The sequence below is a fragment of the Nematostella vectensis genome, chromosome 1, assembly GCF_932526225.1.
Source record: "Nematostella vectensis chromosome 1, jaNemVect1.1, whole genome shotgun sequence".
Lineage (NCBI taxonomy): Eukaryota > Metazoa > Cnidaria > Anthozoa > Actiniaria > Edwardsiidae > Nematostella > Nematostella vectensis.
In genome coordinates, this window is record NC_064034.1 from 3,950,850 (window position 1) to 3,966,342 (window position 15,493).

The 15,493-nt window shown below is 42.8% G+C and overlaps 1 protein-coding gene and 70 non-coding genes across 71 annotated transcripts in view; 70 read left to right on the plus strand and 1 right to left on the minus strand.

Moving 5' to 3' along the window:
- The window catches only part of LOC5517103 (L-threonine ammonia-lyase), a 48,994-nt gene extending 33,502 nt beyond the window's left edge, over positions 1-15,492 (minus strand). The window contains exons 1-9 of the mRNA XM_001637144.3: positions 15,199-15,492; positions 15,059-15,132; positions 14,946-14,991; positions 14,557-14,742; positions 14,356-14,411; positions 13,938-14,100; positions 13,061-13,157; positions 12,631-12,706; positions 12,384-12,509 (exon numbers count right to left, since the gene is read on the minus strand). Of these exons, the coding sequence (XP_001637194.3) occupies positions 12,384-12,509; positions 12,631-12,706; positions 13,061-13,157; positions 13,938-14,100; positions 14,356-14,411; positions 14,557-14,742; positions 14,946-14,991; positions 15,059-15,132; positions 15,199-15,408 (1,034 nt within the window). The 5' untranslated portion in view covers positions 15,409-15,492. The remainder of the gene's footprint in view (positions 1-12,383; positions 12,510-12,630; positions 12,707-13,060; positions 13,158-13,937; positions 14,101-14,355; positions 14,412-14,556; positions 14,743-14,945; positions 14,992-15,058; positions 15,133-15,198) is intronic.
- On the plus strand, positions 50-122 carry Trnat-ugu. The gene has a single exon. It is a non-coding gene; the product is annotated as a tRNA-Thr (tRNA).
- Positions 211-283, plus strand: Trnat-agu. The gene has a single exon. It is a non-coding gene; the product is annotated as a tRNA-Thr (tRNA).
- On the plus strand, positions 371-443 carry Trnat-ugu. Its single transcript has one exon. It is a non-coding gene; the product is annotated as a tRNA-Thr (tRNA).
- Trnat-agu lies at positions 532-604 on the plus strand. Its single transcript has one exon. It is a non-coding gene; the product is annotated as a tRNA-Thr (tRNA).
- On the plus strand, positions 693-765 carry Trnat-ugu. Its single transcript has one exon. It is a non-coding gene; the product is annotated as a tRNA-Thr (tRNA).
- On the plus strand, positions 853-925 carry Trnat-agu. The gene has a single exon. It is a non-coding gene; the product is annotated as a tRNA-Thr (tRNA).
- Trnat-ugu lies at positions 1,014-1,086 on the plus strand. The gene has a single exon. It is a non-coding gene; the product is annotated as a tRNA-Thr (tRNA).
- Positions 1,175-1,247, plus strand: Trnat-agu. Its single transcript has one exon. It is a non-coding gene; the product is annotated as a tRNA-Thr (tRNA).
- Trnat-cgu lies at positions 1,336-1,408 on the plus strand. Its single transcript has one exon. It is a non-coding gene; the product is annotated as a tRNA-Thr (tRNA).
- Trnat-ugu lies at positions 1,498-1,570 on the plus strand. The gene has a single exon. It is a non-coding gene; the product is annotated as a tRNA-Thr (tRNA).
- On the plus strand, positions 1,659-1,731 carry Trnat-cgu. Its single transcript has one exon. It is a non-coding gene; the product is annotated as a tRNA-Thr (tRNA).
- Trnat-ugu lies at positions 1,821-1,893 on the plus strand. The gene has a single exon. It is a non-coding gene; the product is annotated as a tRNA-Thr (tRNA).
- Trnat-cgu lies at positions 1,984-2,056 on the plus strand. Its single transcript has one exon. It is a non-coding gene; the product is annotated as a tRNA-Thr (tRNA).
- Trnat-ugu lies at positions 2,145-2,217 on the plus strand. The gene has a single exon. It is a non-coding gene; the product is annotated as a tRNA-Thr (tRNA).
- On the plus strand, positions 2,306-2,378 carry Trnat-cgu. Its single transcript has one exon. It is a non-coding gene; the product is annotated as a tRNA-Thr (tRNA).
- On the plus strand, positions 2,467-2,540 carry Trnat-agu. Its single transcript has one exon. It is a non-coding gene; the product is annotated as a tRNA-Thr (tRNA).
- Positions 2,629-2,701, plus strand: Trnat-ugu. The gene has a single exon. It is a non-coding gene; the product is annotated as a tRNA-Thr (tRNA).
- Trnat-agu lies at positions 2,789-2,861 on the plus strand. The gene has a single exon. It is a non-coding gene; the product is annotated as a tRNA-Thr (tRNA).
- On the plus strand, positions 2,950-3,025 carry Trnat-agu. The gene has a single exon. It is a non-coding gene; the product is annotated as a tRNA-Thr (tRNA).
- Positions 3,113-3,185, plus strand: Trnat-ugu. Its single transcript has one exon. It is a non-coding gene; the product is annotated as a tRNA-Thr (tRNA).
- On the plus strand, positions 3,274-3,346 carry Trnat-ugu. Its single transcript has one exon. It is a non-coding gene; the product is annotated as a tRNA-Thr (tRNA).
- Positions 3,436-3,508, plus strand: Trnat-ugu. The gene has a single exon. It is a non-coding gene; the product is annotated as a tRNA-Thr (tRNA).
- On the plus strand, positions 3,597-3,669 carry Trnat-cgu. Its single transcript has one exon. It is a non-coding gene; the product is annotated as a tRNA-Thr (tRNA).
- Positions 3,757-3,829, plus strand: Trnat-ugu. The gene has a single exon. It is a non-coding gene; the product is annotated as a tRNA-Thr (tRNA).
- On the plus strand, positions 3,918-3,993 carry Trnat-agu. The gene has a single exon. It is a non-coding gene; the product is annotated as a tRNA-Thr (tRNA).
- Trnat-agu lies at positions 4,080-4,152 on the plus strand. The gene has a single exon. It is a non-coding gene; the product is annotated as a tRNA-Thr (tRNA).
- Positions 4,241-4,313, plus strand: Trnat-cgu. The gene has a single exon. It is a non-coding gene; the product is annotated as a tRNA-Thr (tRNA).
- On the plus strand, positions 4,404-4,479 carry Trnat-agu. Its single transcript has one exon. It is a non-coding gene; the product is annotated as a tRNA-Thr (tRNA).
- On the plus strand, positions 4,566-4,638 carry Trnat-ugu. The gene has a single exon. It is a non-coding gene; the product is annotated as a tRNA-Thr (tRNA).
- Positions 5,157-5,229, plus strand: Trnat-agu. The gene has a single exon. It is a non-coding gene; the product is annotated as a tRNA-Thr (tRNA).
- On the plus strand, positions 5,317-5,389 carry Trnat-agu. Its single transcript has one exon. It is a non-coding gene; the product is annotated as a tRNA-Thr (tRNA).
- On the plus strand, positions 5,478-5,550 carry Trnat-agu. The gene has a single exon. It is a non-coding gene; the product is annotated as a tRNA-Thr (tRNA).
- Positions 5,640-5,712, plus strand: Trnat-agu. The gene has a single exon. It is a non-coding gene; the product is annotated as a tRNA-Thr (tRNA).
- Positions 5,801-5,876, plus strand: Trnat-agu. Its single transcript has one exon. It is a non-coding gene; the product is annotated as a tRNA-Thr (tRNA).
- On the plus strand, positions 5,963-6,035 carry Trnat-agu. The gene has a single exon. It is a non-coding gene; the product is annotated as a tRNA-Thr (tRNA).
- Positions 6,125-6,197, plus strand: Trnat-ugu. Its single transcript has one exon. It is a non-coding gene; the product is annotated as a tRNA-Thr (tRNA).
- Positions 6,285-6,360, plus strand: Trnat-agu. The gene has a single exon. It is a non-coding gene; the product is annotated as a tRNA-Thr (tRNA).
- Trnat-agu lies at positions 6,447-6,519 on the plus strand. Its single transcript has one exon. It is a non-coding gene; the product is annotated as a tRNA-Thr (tRNA).
- Trnat-ugu lies at positions 6,608-6,680 on the plus strand. Its single transcript has one exon. It is a non-coding gene; the product is annotated as a tRNA-Thr (tRNA).
- Positions 6,768-6,840, plus strand: Trnat-agu. Its single transcript has one exon. It is a non-coding gene; the product is annotated as a tRNA-Thr (tRNA).
- On the plus strand, positions 6,929-7,001 carry Trnat-agu. The gene has a single exon. It is a non-coding gene; the product is annotated as a tRNA-Thr (tRNA).
- On the plus strand, positions 7,090-7,162 carry Trnat-agu. Its single transcript has one exon. It is a non-coding gene; the product is annotated as a tRNA-Thr (tRNA).
- On the plus strand, positions 7,250-7,322 carry Trnat-agu. The gene has a single exon. It is a non-coding gene; the product is annotated as a tRNA-Thr (tRNA).
- Trnat-agu lies at positions 7,411-7,483 on the plus strand. Its single transcript has one exon. It is a non-coding gene; the product is annotated as a tRNA-Thr (tRNA).
- Trnat-agu lies at positions 7,572-7,644 on the plus strand. The gene has a single exon. It is a non-coding gene; the product is annotated as a tRNA-Thr (tRNA).
- On the plus strand, positions 7,733-7,805 carry Trnat-agu. Its single transcript has one exon. It is a non-coding gene; the product is annotated as a tRNA-Thr (tRNA).
- Trnat-agu lies at positions 7,895-7,967 on the plus strand. Its single transcript has one exon. It is a non-coding gene; the product is annotated as a tRNA-Thr (tRNA).
- Trnat-agu lies at positions 8,056-8,128 on the plus strand. The gene has a single exon. It is a non-coding gene; the product is annotated as a tRNA-Thr (tRNA).
- On the plus strand, positions 8,218-8,290 carry Trnat-agu. The gene has a single exon. It is a non-coding gene; the product is annotated as a tRNA-Thr (tRNA).
- Trnat-agu lies at positions 8,379-8,454 on the plus strand. The gene has a single exon. It is a non-coding gene; the product is annotated as a tRNA-Thr (tRNA).
- Positions 8,541-8,613, plus strand: Trnat-agu. Its single transcript has one exon. It is a non-coding gene; the product is annotated as a tRNA-Thr (tRNA).
- Trnat-ugu lies at positions 8,702-8,774 on the plus strand. Its single transcript has one exon. It is a non-coding gene; the product is annotated as a tRNA-Thr (tRNA).
- Trnat-agu lies at positions 8,862-8,934 on the plus strand. The gene has a single exon. It is a non-coding gene; the product is annotated as a tRNA-Thr (tRNA).
- Trnat-agu lies at positions 9,023-9,095 on the plus strand. The gene has a single exon. It is a non-coding gene; the product is annotated as a tRNA-Thr (tRNA).
- On the plus strand, positions 9,184-9,256 carry Trnat-ugu. Its single transcript has one exon. It is a non-coding gene; the product is annotated as a tRNA-Thr (tRNA).
- On the plus strand, positions 9,344-9,416 carry Trnat-agu. Its single transcript has one exon. It is a non-coding gene; the product is annotated as a tRNA-Thr (tRNA).
- Trnat-agu lies at positions 9,505-9,577 on the plus strand. Its single transcript has one exon. It is a non-coding gene; the product is annotated as a tRNA-Thr (tRNA).
- Positions 9,666-9,738, plus strand: Trnat-ugu. Its single transcript has one exon. It is a non-coding gene; the product is annotated as a tRNA-Thr (tRNA).
- On the plus strand, positions 9,826-9,898 carry Trnat-agu. Its single transcript has one exon. It is a non-coding gene; the product is annotated as a tRNA-Thr (tRNA).
- Positions 9,987-10,059, plus strand: Trnat-ugu. The gene has a single exon. It is a non-coding gene; the product is annotated as a tRNA-Thr (tRNA).
- Trnat-agu lies at positions 10,147-10,219 on the plus strand. The gene has a single exon. It is a non-coding gene; the product is annotated as a tRNA-Thr (tRNA).
- Positions 10,308-10,380, plus strand: Trnat-ugu. The gene has a single exon. It is a non-coding gene; the product is annotated as a tRNA-Thr (tRNA).
- Trnat-agu lies at positions 10,470-10,542 on the plus strand. The gene has a single exon. It is a non-coding gene; the product is annotated as a tRNA-Thr (tRNA).
- Trnat-agu lies at positions 10,632-10,704 on the plus strand. Its single transcript has one exon. It is a non-coding gene; the product is annotated as a tRNA-Thr (tRNA).
- Trnat-agu lies at positions 10,793-10,865 on the plus strand. The gene has a single exon. It is a non-coding gene; the product is annotated as a tRNA-Thr (tRNA).
- Positions 10,954-11,026, plus strand: Trnat-cgu. The gene has a single exon. It is a non-coding gene; the product is annotated as a tRNA-Thr (tRNA).
- Trnat-agu lies at positions 11,116-11,188 on the plus strand. Its single transcript has one exon. It is a non-coding gene; the product is annotated as a tRNA-Thr (tRNA).
- On the plus strand, positions 11,278-11,350 carry Trnat-agu. The gene has a single exon. It is a non-coding gene; the product is annotated as a tRNA-Thr (tRNA).
- Trnat-ugu lies at positions 11,439-11,511 on the plus strand. The gene has a single exon. It is a non-coding gene; the product is annotated as a tRNA-Thr (tRNA).
- Trnat-agu lies at positions 11,601-11,673 on the plus strand. The gene has a single exon. It is a non-coding gene; the product is annotated as a tRNA-Thr (tRNA).
- Position 15,493: the final 1 nt, after the last annotated feature.

Sequence of the window (15,493 nt, forward strand, 5' to 3'; positions counted from 1 at the left end):
GTCTAAAATGCTAGTCCTTAAAATATCAAGATCTTTCTGTCAGCGTACTTCCTCTGTAGCTCAGTGGTTAGAGCACTGGTCTTGTAAACCAGGGGTCGAGAGTTCGAGTCTCTCTAGAGGCTGCGCACGTTTTTTACGCAGCTTTTTTTAGATTCTTCCAGGTCTAAAATGCTTGTCCTTAAAATATCAAGATCTTTCTGTCAGCGTACTGCCTCTGTAGCTCAGTGGTTAGAGCACTGGTCTTGTAAACCAGGGGTCGAGAGTTCGAGTCTCTCTAGAGGCTGCTCATTTTTTTAAGCAGCTATTTTTAGATTCTTCCAGGTCTAAAATGCTAGTCCATATAATATCAAGCTCTCTCTTTCCGCGTACTGCCTCTGTAGCTCAGTGGTTAGAGCACTGGTCTAGTAAACCAGGGGTCGAGAGTTCGAGTCTCTCCAGAGGCTGCGCACTTTTTTTACGCAGCTATTTTTAGATTCTTCCAGGTCTAAAATGCTTGTCCTTGAAATATCAAGATCTTTCTGCCAGCGTAATTCCTCTGTAGCTCAGTGGTTATAGCACTGGTCTAGTAAACCAGGGGTCGAGAGTTCGAGTCTCTCCAGAGGCTGCGCACGTTTTTTACGCAGCTTTTTTTAGATTCTTCCAGGTCTAAAATGCTTGTCCTCAAAATATGAAGATCTTTCTGTCAGCGTACTGCCTCTGTAGCTCAGTGGTTAGAGCACTGGTCTTGTAAACCAGGGGTCGAGAGTTCGAGTCTCTCTAGAGGCTGCTCATTTTTTTAAGCAGCTATTTTTAGATTCTACCAGGTCTAAAATGCTAGTCCATATAATATCACTCTCTCTCTTTCCGCGTACTGCCTCTGTAGCTCAGTGGTTAGAGCACTGGTCTAGTAAACCAGGGGTCGAGAGTTCTATTCTCTCCAGAGGCTGCGCACTTTTTTTACGCAGCTATTTTTAGATTCTTCCAGGTCTAAAATGCTTGTCCTTGAAATATGAAGATCTTTCTGCCAGCGTAATTCCTCTGTAGCTCAGTGGTTATAGCACTGGTCTAGTAAACCAGGGGTCGAGAGTTCGAGTCTCTTCAGAGGCTGCGCACGTTTTTTACGCAGCTTTTTTTAGATTCTTCCAGGTCTAAAATGCTTGTCCTCAAAATATGAAGATCTTTCTGTCAGCGTACTGCCTCTGTAGCTCAGTGGTTAGAGCACTGGTCTAGTAAACCAGGGGTCGAGAGTTCGAGTCTCTCCAGAGGCTGCGCACGTTTTTTACGCAGCTTTTTTTAGATTCTTCCAGGTCTAAAATGCTTGTCCTTGAAATATCAAGATCTTTCTGCCAGCGTAATTCCTCTGTAGCTCAGTGGTTATAGCACTGGTCTAGTAAACCAGGGTTCGAGAGTTCGAGTCTCTTCAGAGGCTGCGCACGTTTTTTACGCAGCTTTTTTTTAGATTCTTCCAGGTCTAAAATGCTTGTCCTCAAAATATGAAGATCTTTCTGTCAGCGTACTGCCTCTGTAGCTCAGTGGTTAGAGCACTGGTCTAGTAAACCAGGGGTCGAGAGTTCGAGTCTCTCCAGAGGCTGCGCACGTTTTTTACGCAGCTTTTTTTAGATTCTTCCAGGTCTAAAATGCTTGTCCTCAAAATATGAAGATCTTTCTGTCAGCGTACTGCCTCTGTAGCTCAGTGGTTAGAGCACTGGTCTAGTAAACCAGGGGTCGAGAGTTCGAGTCTCTCCAGAGGCTGCACACTTTCTTTTACGCAGCTATTTTTAGATTCTTGCAGGTCTAAAATGCTAGTCCTTAAAATATCAAGATCTTTCTGTCAGCGTACTGCCTCTGTAGCTCAGTGGTTAGAGCACTGGTCTTGTAAACCAGGGGTCGAGAGTTCGAGTCTCTCCAGAGGCTGTGCATTTATTTTTTACGCAGCTATTTTTAGATTCTTCCAGGTCTAAAATGCTTGTCGTTAAAATTTCAAGATCTTTCTGTCAGCGTACTGCCTCTGTAGCTCAGTGGTTAGAGCACTTGTCTCGTAAACCAGGGGTCGAGAGTTCGACTCCCTCCAGAGGCTGCGCACTTTTTTTACGCAGCTATTGTTAGATTCTTTCAGGTCTAAAATGCTTGTCCTTAAAATATCAAGATCTTTCTGTCAGCGTACTGCCTCTGTAGCTCAGTGGTTAGAGCACTGGTCTTGTAAACCAGGGGTCGAATGTTCGAGTCTCTCCAAAGGCTATGCATTTTTTTTACGCAGCTATTTTTAGATTCTTCCAGGTCTAAAATGCTTGTCCTTAAAATATCAAGATCTTTCTGTCAGCGTACTGCCTCTGTAGGTTAGTGGTTAGAGCACTGGTCTCGTAAACCAGGGGTCGAGAGTTCGAGTCTCTCTAGAGGCTACGCCTAATCATTTTGACAAATTGATTTATCGAAATTGAATTGAAACATCATTTAAAATACTAATACTAGCATGAATGTGCAAGCTTAACCTTCTGTAGCTCAGTGGTTAGAGCACTGGTCTAGTAAACCAGGGATCAAGAGTTCGACTCTCTCCAGAGGCTGCGCAGTTTTTTTACGCAGCTATTTTTAGATTCTTCCAGGTCTAAAATGCTTGTCCTTAAAATATCAAGATCTTTCTGTCAGCGTACTGCCTCTGTAGCTCAGTAGTTAGAGCACTGGTCTTGTAAACCAGGGGTCGAGAGTTCGAGTCTCTCTAGAGGCTGCGCATTTTTTTAAGCAGCTATTTTTAAATTCTTCCAGGTCTAAAATGCTAGTCCATATAATATCAAGATCTTTCTGTCAGCGTACTGCCTCTGTAGCTCAGTGGTTAGAGCACTGGTCTAGTAAACCAGGGGTCGAGAGTTCGAGTCTCTTCAGAGGCTGCGCACGTTTTTTACGCAGCTTTTTTTAGATTCTTCCAGGTCTAAAATGCTTGTCCTCAAAATATGAAGATCTTTCTGACAGCGTACTGCCTCAGTAGCTCAGTGGTTAGAGCACTGGTCTAGTAAACCAGGGGTCGAGAGTTCGAGTCTCTCCAGAGCCTGCACACTTTCTTTTACGCAGCTATTTTTTAGATTCTTGCAGGTCTAAAATGCTATTCCTTAAAATATCAAGATCTTTCTGTCAGCGTACTGCCTCTGTAGCTCAGTGGTTAGAGCACTGGTCTTGTAAACCAGGGGTCGAGAGTTCGAGTCTCTCTAGAGGCTGCTCATTTTGTTTAAGCAGCTATTTTTAGATTCTTCCAGGTCTAAAATGCTAGTCCATATAATATCAAGATCTTTCTGTCAGCGTACTGCCTCTGTAGCTCAGTGGTTAGAGCACTGGTCTAGTAAACCAGGGGTCGAGAGTTCGAGTCTCTCCAGAGGCTGCACACTTTCTTTTACGCAGCTATTTTTAGATTCTTGCAGGTCTAAAATGCTAGTCCTTAAAATATCAAGATCTTTCTGTCAGCGTACTGCCTCTGTAGCTCAGTGGTTAGAACACTGGTCTAGTAAACCAGGGGTCGAGAGTTCTAGTCTCTCCAGAGGCTGCGCAGTTTTTTTACGGAGCTGTTTTTAGATTCTTCCAGGTCTAAAATGCTTGTCCTTAAAATATCAAGATCTTTCTGTCAGCGTAATGCCTCTGTAGCTCAGTAGTTAGAGCACTGGTCTTGTAAACCAGGGGTCGAGAGTTCGAGTCTCTCTAGAGGCTGCGCATTTTTTTAAGCAGCTTTTTTTAGATTCTTCCAGGTCTAAAATGCTAGTCCATATAATATCAAGATCTTTCTGTCAGCGTACTGCCACTGTAGCTCAGTGGTTAGAGCACTGGTCTAGTAAACCTGGGGTCGAGAGTTCAAGTCTCTTCAGAGGCTGCGCACGTTTTTTACGCAGCTTTTTTTAGATTCTTCCAGGTCTAAAATGCTTGTCCTCAAAATATGAAGATCTTTCTGTCAGCGTACTGCCTCTGTAGCTCAGTGGTTAGAGCACTGGTCTAGTAAACCAGGGGTCGAGAGTTCGAGTCTCTCCAGAGCCTGCACACTTTCTTTTACGCAGCTATTTTTAGATTCTTGCAGGTCTAAAATGCTAGTCCTTAAAATATCAAGATCTTTCTGTCAGCGTACTGCCTCTGTAGCTCAGTGGTTAGAGCACTGGTCTTGTAAACCAGGGGTCGAGAGTTCGAGTCTCTCTAGAGGCTGCTCATTTTTTTTAAGCAGCTATTTTTAGATTCTTCCAGGTCTAAAATGCTAGTCCATATAATATCAAGATCTTTCTGTCAGCGTACTGCCTCTGTAGCTCAGTGGTTAGAGCACTGGTCTTGTAAACCAGGGGTCGAGAGTTCGAGTCTCTCCAGAGGCTGTGCATTTATTTTTTACGCAGCTTTTTTTAGATTCTTCCAGGTCTAAAATGCTTGTCCTCAAAATATGAAGATCTTTCTGTCAGCGTACTGCCTCAGTAGCTCAGTGGTTAGAGCACTGGTCTAGTAAACCAGGGGTCGAGAGTTCGAGTCTCTCCAGAGCCTGCACACTTTCTTTTACGCAGCTATTTTTAGATTCTTGCAGGTCTAAAATGCTAGTCCTTAAAATATCAAGATCTTTCTGTCAGCGTACTGCCTCTGTAGCTCAGTGGTTAGAGCACTGGTCTTGTAAACCAGGGGTCGAGAGTTCGAGTCTCTCTAGAGGCTGCTCATTAGGTCTGTACTCGAGTATGCGTCGCCGGTGTGGGCTGCTCTACCGGAATACCTATCTGAGCACCTGGAGTCTATACAGAAAAGAGCTTTAAAAATCATTCTAAGGCACGAATATACGAGCTATAGTAGTGCCCTTGCCTCAACGTCTCTCCAATTTTTGTCTGAGAGAAGGGATGAAGCATGTCGGAAATTTATGGCAAGAGCTAAAACTGTTGAACCCTTAAAATCTGTGGTTAATAACATGACAACTGTCCAACATGGATATAATTTGAGATCAGGAAATGAGAAAATAATAGGACCGCAAGCTAAAACTTGTAGGTTTAGAGATTTTGTGACTGTGCGCTATTGTTAGTTTCTGTGTGACGACCTCTCACTTGTAATTCAGCCATGATAGCTGCAATGGTGTAGAAATAAACATATATTATTATTATTATTATAAGCAGCTATTTTTAGATTCTTCCAGGTCTAAAATGCTAGTCCATATAATATCAAGCTCTCTCTTTCCGCGTACTGCCTCTGTAGCTCAGTGGTTAGAGCACTGGTCTAGTAAACCAGGGGTCGAGAGTTCGAGTCTCTCCAGAGGCTGCGCAATTTTTTACGCAGCTATTTTTAGATTCTTCCAGGTCTAAAATGCTTGTCCTTGAAATATCAAGATCTTTCTGCTAGCGTAATTCCTCTGTAGCTCAGTGGTTATAGCACTGGTCTAGTAAACCAGGGGTCGAGAGTTCGAGTCTCTCCAGAGGCTGCGCACGTTTTTTACGCAGCTTTTATTAGATTCTTCCAGGTCTAAAATGCTTGTCCTCAAAATATGAAGATCTTTCTGTCAGCGTACTGCCTCTGTAGCTCAGTGGTTAGAGCACTGGTCTAGTAAACCAGGGGTCGAGAGTTCGAGTCTCTCCAGAGGCTGCACACTTTCTTTTACGCAGCTATTTTTAGATTCTTGCAGGTCTAAAATGCTAGTCCTTAAAATATCAAGATCTTTCTGTCAGCGTACTGCCTCTGTAGCTCAGTGGTTAGAGCACTGGTCTAGTAAACCAGGGGTCGAGAGTTCGAGTCTCTTCAGAGGCTGCGCACGTTTTTTACGCAGCTTTTTTTAGATTCTTCCAGGTCTAAAATGCTTGTCCTCAAAATTTGAAGATCTTTCTGTCAGCGTACTGCCTCTGTAGCTCAGTGGTTAGAGCACTGGTCTAGTAAACCAGGGGTCGAGAGTTCGAGTCTCTCCAGAGCCTGCACACTTTCTTTTACGCAGCTATTTTTAGATTCTTGCAGGTCTAAAATGCTAGTCCTTAAAATATCAAGATCTTTCTGTCAGCGTACTGCCTCTGTAGCTCAGTGGTTAGAGCACTGGTCTAGTAAACCAGGGGTCGAGAGTTCGAGTCTCTCCAGAGGCTGCACACTTTCTTTTACGCAGCTATTTTTAGATTCTTGCAGGTCTAAAATGCTAGTCCTTAAAATATCAAGATCTTTCTGTCAGCGTACTGCCTCTGTAGCTCAGTGGTTAGAGCACTGGTCTTGTAAACCAGGGGTCGAGAGTTCGAGTCTCTCTAGAGGCTGCTCATTTTTTTAAGCAGCTATTTTCAGATTCTTCCAGGTCTAAAATGCTAGTCCATATAATATCAAGATCTTTCTGTCAGCGTACTGCCTCTGTAGCTCAGTGGTTAGAGCACTGGTCTAGTAAACCAGGGGTCGAGAGTTCGAGTCTCTCCAGAGCCTGCACACTTTCTTTTACGCAGCTATTTTTAGATTCTTGCAGGTCTAAAATGCTAGTCCTTAAAATATCAAGATCTTTCTGTCAGCGTACTGCCTCTGTAGCTCAGTGGTTAGAGCACTGGTCTAGTAAACCAGGGGTCGAGAGTTCGAGTCTCTCCAGAGGCTGCGCACGTTTTTTACGCAGCTTTTTTTAGATTCTTCCAGGTCTAAAATGCTTGTCCTTAAAATATCAAGATCTTTCTGTCAGCGTACTGCCTCTGTAGCTCAGTGGTTAGAGCACTGGTCTTGTAAACCAGGGGTCGAGAGTTTGAGTCTCTCTAGAGGCTGCTCATTTTTTTAAGCAGCTATTTTTAGATTCTTCCAGGTCTAAAATGCTAGTCCATATAATATCAAGCTCTCTCTTTCCGCGTACTGCCTCTGTAGCTCAGTGGTTAGAGCACTGGTCTAGTAAACCAGGGGTCGAGAGTTCGAGTCTCTCCAGAGGCTGCGCACATTTTTTACGCAGCTATTTTTAGATTCTTCCAGGTCTAAAATGCTTGTCCTTGAAATATCAAGATCTTTCTGCCAGCGTAATTCCTCTGTAGCTCAGTGGTTATAGCACTGGTCTAGTAAACCAGGGGTCGAGAGTTCGAGTCTCTCCAGAGGCTGCGCACGTTTTTTACGCAGCTTTTTTTAGATTCTTCCAGGTCTAAAATGCTTGTCCTCAAAATATGAAGATCTTTCTGTCAGCGTACTGCCTCTGTAGCTCAGTGGTTAGAGCACTGGTCTAGTAAACCAGGGGTCGAGAGTTCGAGTCTCTCTAGAGGCTGCTCATTTTTTTAAGCAGCTATTTTTAGATTCTTCCAGGTCTAAAATGCTAGTCCATATAATATCACTCTCTCTCTTTCCGCGTACTGCCTCTGTAGCTCAGTGGTTAGAGCACTGGTCTAGTAAACCAGGGGTCGAGAGTTCTATTCTCTCCAGAGGCTGCGCACTTTTTTTACGCAGCTATTTTTAGATTCTTCCAGGTCTAAAATGCTTGTCCTTGAAATATGAAGATCTTTCTGCCAGCGTAATTCCTCTGTAGCTCAGTGGTTATAGCACTGGTCTAGTAAACCAGGGGTCGAGAGTTCGAGTCTCTTCAGAGGCTGCGCACGTTTTTTACGCAGCTTTTTTTAGATTCTTCCAGGTCTAAAATGCTTGTCCTCAAAATATGAAGATCTTTCTGTCAGCGTACTGCCTCTGTAGCTCAGTGGTTAGAGCACTGGTCTAGTAAACCAGGGGTCGAGAGTTCGAGTCTCTCCAGAGGCTGCGCACGTTTTTTACGCAGCTTTTTTTAGATTCTTCCAGGTCTAAAATGCTTGTCCTTGAAATATCAAGATCTTTCTGCCAGCGTAATTCCTCTGTAGCTCAGTGGTTATAGCACTGGTCTAGTAAACCAGGGTTCGAGAGTTCGAGTCTCTTCAGAGGCTGCGCACGTTTTTTACGCAGCTTTTTTTTAGATTCTTCCAGGTCTAAAATGCTTGTCCTCAAAATATGAAGATCTTTCTGTCAGCGTACTGCCTCTGTAGCTCAGTGGTTAGAGCACTGGTCTAGTAAACCAGGGGTCGAGAGTTCGAGTCTCTCCAGAGGCTGCGCACGTTTTTTACGCAGCTTTTTTTAGATTCTTCCAGGTCTAAAATGCTTGTCCTCAAAATATGAAGATCTTTCTGTCAGCGTACTGCCTCTGTAGCTCAGTGGTTAGAGCACTGGTCTAGTAAACCAGGGGTCGAGAGTTCGAGTCTCTCCAGAGGCTGCACACTTTCTTTTACGCAGCTATTTTTAGATTCTTGCAGGTCTAAAATGCTAGTCCTTAAAATATCAAGATCTTTCTGTCAGCGTACTGCCTCTGTAGCTCAGTGGTTAGAGCACTGGTCTAGTAAACCAGGGGTCGAGAGTTCGAGTCTCTTCAGAGGCTGCGCACGTTTTTTACGCAGCTTTTTTTAGATTCTTCCAGGTCTAAAATGCTTGTCCTCAAAATATGAAGATCTTTCTGTCAGCTTACTGCCTCTGTAGCTCAGTGGTTAGAGCACTGGTCTAGTAAACCAGGGGTCGAGAGTTCGAGTCTCTCCAGAGCCTGCACACTTTCTTTTACGCAGCTATTTTTAGATTCTTGCAGGTCTAAAATGCTAGTCCTTAAAATATCAAGATCTTTCTGTCAGCGTACTGCCTCTGTAGCTCAGTGGTTAGAGCACTGGTCTAGTAAACCAGGGGTCGAGAGTTCGAGTCTCTCCAGAGGCTGCGCACGTTATTTACGCAGCTTTTTTTAGATTCTTCCAGGTCTAAAATGCTTGTCCTTAAAATATCAAGATCTTTCTGTCAGCGTACTGGCTCTGTAGCTCAGTGGTTAGAGCACTGGTCTTGTAAACCAGGGGTCGAGAGTTCGAGTCTCTCTAGAGGCTGCTCATTTTTTTAAGCAGCTATTTTTAGATTCTTCCAGGTCTAAAATGCTAGTCCATATAATATCAAGCTCTCTCTTTCCGCGTACTGCCTCTGTAGCTCAGTGGTTAGAGCACTGGTCTAGTAAACCAGGGGTCGAGAGTTCGAGTCTCTCCAGAGGCTGCGCACTTTTTTTACGCAGCTATTTTTAGATTCTTCCAGGTCTAAAATGCTTGTCCTTGAAATATCAAGATCTTTCTGCCAGCGTAATTCCTCTGTAGCTCAGTGGTTATAGCACTGGTCTAGTAAACCAGGGGTCGAGAGTTCGAGTCTCTCCAGAGGCTGCGCACGTTATTTACGCAGCTTTTTTTAGATTCTTCCAGGTCTAAAATGCTTGTCCTTAAAATATCAAGATCTTTTTGTCAGCGTACTGCCTCTGTAGCTCAGTGGTTAGAGCACTGGTCTTGTAAACCAGGGGTCGAGAGTTCGAGTCTCTCTAGAGGCTGCTCATTTTTTTAAGCAGCTATTTTTAGATTCTTCCAGGTCTAAAATGCTAGTCCATATAATATCAAGCTCTCTCTTTCCGCGTACTGCCTCTGTAGCTCAGTGGTTAGAGCACTGGTCTAGTAAACCAGGGGTCGAGAGTTCGAGTCTCTCCAGAGGCTGCGCACTTTTTCTACGCAGCTATTTTTAGATTCTTCCAGGTCTAAAATGCTTGTCCTTGAAATATCAAGATCTTTCTGCCAGCGTAATTCCTCTGTAGCTCAGTGGTTATAGCACTGGTCTAGTAAACCAGGGGTCGAGAGTTCGAGTCTCTCCAGAGGCTGCGCACGTTTTTTACGCAGCTTTTTTTAGATTCTTCCAGGTCTAAAATGCTTGTCCTCAAAATATGAAGATCTTTCTGTCAGCGTACTGCCTCTGTAGCTCAGTGGTTAGAGCACTGGTCTTGTAAACCAGGGGTCGAGAGTTCGAGTCTCTCTAGAGGCTGCTCATTTTTTTAAGCAGCTAATTTTAGATTCTTCCAGGTCTAAAATGCTAGTCCTTAAAATATCAAGATCTTTCTGTCAGCGTACTGCCTCTGTAGCTCAGTGGTTAGAGCACTGGTCTAGTAAACCAGGGGTCGAGAGTTCGAGTCTCTCCAGAGGCTGCGCACGTTATTTACGCAGCTTTTTTTAGATTCTTGCAGGTCTAAAATGCTAGTCCTTAAAATATCAAGATCTTTCTGTCAGCGTACTGCCTCTGTAGCTCAGTGGTTAGAGCACTGGTCTTGTAAACCAGGGGTCGAGAGTTCGAGTCTCTCTAGAGGCTGCTCATTTTTTTAAGCAGCTATTTTTAGATTCTTCCAGGTCTAAAATGCTAGTCCATATAATATCAAGCTCTCTCTTTCCGCGTACTGCCTCTGTAGCTCAGTGGTTAGAGCACTGGTCTAGTAAACCAGGGGTCGAGAGTTCGAGTCTCTCCAGAGGCTGCGCACGTTATTTACGCAGCTTTTTTTAGATTCTTCCAGGTCTAAAATGCTTGTCCTTAAAATATCAAGATCTTTCTGTCAGCGTACTGCCTCTGTAGCTCAGTGGTTAGAGCACTGGTCTTGTAAACCAGGGTTCGAGAGTTCGAGTCTCTCCAGAGGCTACGGCTAATCGTTTTGGCAAATTGATTTCTAGAAATTGAATGGAAACATCATTTAAAATAATAACATTTGCCTGATTATGGAAGCGCACGCCTCTGTAGCTCAGTGGTTAGAGCACTGGTCTAGTAAACCAGGGTTCGAGAGTTCTAGTCTCTCCAGAGGCTACGGCTAATCGTTTTGGCAAATATATTTATCGAAATTGAATGGAGACATCATTTAAAATAATAACATTTGCCTCACAATGCAAGCGCACGCCTCTGTAGCTCAGTGGTTAGAGCACTGGTCTAGTAAACCAGGGGTCGAGAGTTCGAGTCTCTCCAGAGGCTGCGCACTTTTTTTACGCAGCTATTTTTAGATTCTTCCAGGTCTAAAATGCTTGTCCTCAAAATATGAAGATCTTTCTGTCAGCGTACTGCCTCTGTAGCTCAGTGGTTATAGCACTGGTCTAGTAAACCAGGGGTCGAGAGTTCGAGTCTCTCCAGAGGCTGCGCACTTTTTTTACGCATCTATTTTTAGATTCTTCCAGGTCTAAAATGCTAGTCCTTAAAATATCAAGATCACTCTGTCAGCGTACTGCATCTGTAGCTCAGTGGTTAGAGCACTGATCTCGTAAACCAGGGGTCGAGAGTTCGAGTCTCTCCAGAGGCTACGGGTAATCGTTTTGTCAAATTGATTTCTAGAAATTGAATGGAAACATCATTTAAAATAATAACATTTGCCTGATTATGCAAGCGCACGCCTCTGTAGCTCAGTGGTTAGAGCACTGGTCTAGTAAACCAGGGGTGGAGAGTTCTAGTCTCTCCAGAGGCTACGGCTAATCGTTTTGGCAAATATATTTATCGAAATTGAATGGAAACATCATTTAAAATAATAATATTTGCCTCACAATGCAAGCGCACGCCTCTGTAGCTCAGTGGTTAGAGCACTGGTCTAGTAAACCAGGGGTCGAGAGTTCGAGTCTCTCCAGAGGCTGCGCACTTTATTTTAAGCGATATTTTTAGATTCTTTCAAGTCTAAAATGCTTGTCCTTGAAATATCAAGATCTTCCTGTCAGCGTACTGCCTCTGTGCCTCAGTGGTTAGAGCACTGGTCTTGTGAACCAGGGGTCGAGAGTTCGACCCTCTCCAGAGGCTACGCCTAATCATTTTGGCAAATTGATTTATCGAAATTGAATGGAAACATCCTTCAAAACAATAATACTAGCATGAATCTGCAAGCGTACGCCTCTGTAGCTCAGTGGTTAGAGCACTGGTCTAGTAAACCAGGGGTCGAGAGTTCGACTCTCTGCAGAGTCTACGCCTAATCATTTTGGCAAATTGATTTAACGAAATTGAATGGAAACATCCTTCAAAATAATAATGCTAGCATGAATCTGCAAGCGTACGCCTCTGTAGCTTAGTGGTAGGAACACTGGTCTAGTAAACCAGGGGTCAAGAGTTCAATTCTGTCCAAAGCCTTTGCATTTTTTTTGAAAAGCTGTTTTGAATTTTCCCCCATGATTGTCCCGGCCTATTGGTCGTCCTTTGGGATTCTACCACAGGGTGACTTTTAAGTTTTCAATCATGAACTGGAAAAAATATTTATTTTTGGAGCCTTGTGCACGGTAATAATCCTTTACAGTAGTATATAACGATTTTACCAGATGCAATGAAAATAACAGCTTTTTCAGCGGGTTATCTAGAGAATGACACATGTTGAAGTCCAGATCAGTAAATTATTCTTTGCGGAATTTTTATGCTCAAAATGGCATCCTTAGTTCCGATAATAATTTGCTAGGCCCAATCAGAAACCTTTTTCTTTCCAGATAAACACCGACAATGCCTTTTCCTTTTAGTTGACGACGTGCAAGAGGCCGCAGCTGAGTATCCTTCCAGTTAATACGCTTTTGTTAGGATATAGATTAAATAACCCCTTTCCTGCTCTCTTGAGTATTACTGGTATGGAAAGCTGACGCAGGAAAGGGGTTATTTTATAAATATTATATCTTGTTTGAGATGTCACTTACCGTTTGCCCTTCAACTCAGGCAGTTGTCCAGATAGTACGGCTGCAAGGCCCGTAGCCCCAGCCCCTTCAACAACACTCTTTTCAAGCTCAATTAAATGAAGAATAGCTAGCCCAATAAAGTCCTCACTGGAAAAAAGACCAGATATGCACATTATTGAATATTATTTTCTTGATTTTTCACTTTTTTATTGTTGTTAGCATGAAAGATGTTCAACGTGCGGCATAAGTAAAAAAACCGAGGCTTTACCTCACTACGATTACTTTGTCCACGAGATCCTTTGCATTTGCAAATGCATTGCTACCGACCTGAGGGACGCACAGCCCTATAACGAAGAAAGAGCACACAACTTAGTCGCTTGACATATATTATATGATACAGTGTAAAACTCTCTTAGTTACTCTTAATTTGTACAATAATACAGAAGAAGCCTAAGCCCTTTGGAGTTCTATTTATCGAAGAGTAGGATCTTTCTTGTTATGATACGGGCCTGTACCTGGACTAACTTGCCTTCGTTGTTGTTGGTGCGTCTGGTTATACGGCCGTTTGCTCAGTATTTTTTAAGTTAAAAAAAATCAATGCACTGTCTTTAAGGTTTTAATCACAATCTATTGAGATGCCCCCACCCCGCCCCCTTTCCCCCAACCATGTTTTCCACTCTCGTAGGGGTTATCAATACCATCAGCTAGAGTCTCGGAGTGGTGTGCTTCAACTTTGACCGGTGCACCAGCCTCCATCGCCGCCTTGAAACTCGCACATCGCTCAGATTCTGCGGCCTGAAAAAAACGACGTATGTTGAACCTGCTCTTTTTGGTAAACATAGGGACATGAAGAGAAATGGAAAGCCATATAGAAAAAAACCCGGAACGGAAAGGAACCGAGTACTTTAAATGATCTAATAAACGCCCGGGGCGTTTATTAAATTTCGACGGTCCGAGGGGGGGGGGGGGGGCGTTCAATAGATAGGCGTTTATTAGAGAGGGGTGTTTATCATAAACTATAACAATAAAACAAACCCAAGTGCAGTGGGGTTCTAGTCTCAGTCAGGATTGCTAAGCCTGCGTAGCAAGCGTTTCTTGACATCAAGCAAGTCTTACCCTGTACAGGCCAAACTACTATGCCGTTTGTTTTTAAGCTGTTTAGGGGGCGTTTGTTTTAAAGCTGTTTAGGGGGCGTTTGTTTTAAAGCTGTGTAGGGGGCGTTTGTTTTAAAGCTGTGTAGGGGGCGTTTGTTTTAAAGCTGTGTAGGGGGGGCGTTTGTTTTTAAGCTGGGAGGGAGGGTAATGGGGGCGTTATTTAGATGGGATGCTTTTATTGGATCATTTACGGTATACTCATTTTGATGTTCCACAGAAGGCGATCGACTTCTTAGAATGTTTGAACTCTAGGCAATATTCGGAAAATGCGCGCGCGTGCATTGAATACATCTAATACTACTAGTCCTACTGATAAACAGTGGCTAAACTAGAAAGGTTTGTATCTGAAGCATTCCTGCTTTGATTGATGTTTTATCGCTACAACAGCAGATTTGACAGACTGATTAGTTTTCGTACTTACAATTATCTTAACGTGTGGATAGATGGTTTTAACAGCGATCGCGATTCCCGCTAAAAGTCCACCGCCGCCCACAGGCACTATCACGGCGTCCAGCGGATACACCTGGTCTATGATCTCCAAGCCTACTGTTCCTTGACCGCTGAGAATATGCGGATGATCATATCTAACAAACACGAAAAGCATATCAATGGATAAGATAAAGAAAGAATAAGCATATTAATATTAAGAGTTTTTAAAGTGTGAGTTGAAATTAAATGCTTAAATATTACTATATATTAATATTGAATAGTATTATTATAATCATCTGCTTAAATATTTTTGTCGTTGTTGTTGTCATTATTATTGTGTGATTATTATTGTGTGATTGTGTGATATACATATTGCTATAGATATATTGATATTGCTTAACTTGTCATACCCATTTATATAAGCCAAGCCCTTTTGGTCTGCAAGGTCCAAGGCGTATTCTTTCGACTGAAAAACAAATAGCAAAGTTATATTATGTACTCGCTGCGAGTCAAAGATCTCGATTCCATGCTCGACATTAATAACACGGGTCTTTTTTCGCGCGCGATTAAATGCTTAAATATTTGCGCATTGAAGACTTTTACAATGTTACCTCTACTAAATGATGTCCCTTTAGTATAATTGTGGCTCCGTATTCCCTACACATGGTTTGTTTTACCAGTGGGGCGTTCTCTGGCATGACCACCGTGACTGGAATCTTGAGTTTATTGCCATGATAAGCTAGGGCCTGTGCGTGGTTACCGGCGGATGCGGCAATGACACCTCGTCTTTTTTGTTCCTTAACAAAACACAGTTATGCTATCAAGAAAACGTCTATCGTGTTGTTGACGTCCTCTAGTGGAACTAAGTTCGTGCTTTACAATATGGATATCGTGATGCAATTTAAAAGAGCATTGAAAAGCAAAAGGAGCACAACACAGCGACAATAAAAGATCACAAAGACATTGCTTCATAAGACTTAGAAAATACCACAAAACTCACCTTTGATAGTAGAAGTAAAGTATTCAATGCACCACGCTCTTTGAAACTGTAAACAAAAAGGGTACGTATTAGTGTCAAGTAAGTGACAAGTCAACGTTTTTCATCACAATTACCTTCCAGTATGTTGCAAATATTCGTTTTTAAAGAAGATTTCCATTCCAACCATCCTTGATATGTCATTTGATTTCTGTCAATAGGATGTAATGCAGTTAAAACAAAATCGTATAAGGGGACATTTTAAACTTATACCCACCAAACAAGTCGTTCTTTTCACTCCTTTCCGAATTCGAAACTCTGCCGCACATATATCTTCAAAGTGAACTTCTATTGGCTTTTCAGAGTCTCCTTTCATACCCATCGATTCCATTTGACTCCTAAGATTCTCTGATATTGCTACAGACGACTCAGGATCCGCGAACGGCCCAGTTTTACCTTCCGTATTGGTGCCCTCTTTGGACTCCATATTCTTTAGAAAATCTCTTTCAGCAGTTTGAGCTTTCTTTTTTAACTTCAAACTTGAAATTGAGATATGGAAACCAAAAGCTAGA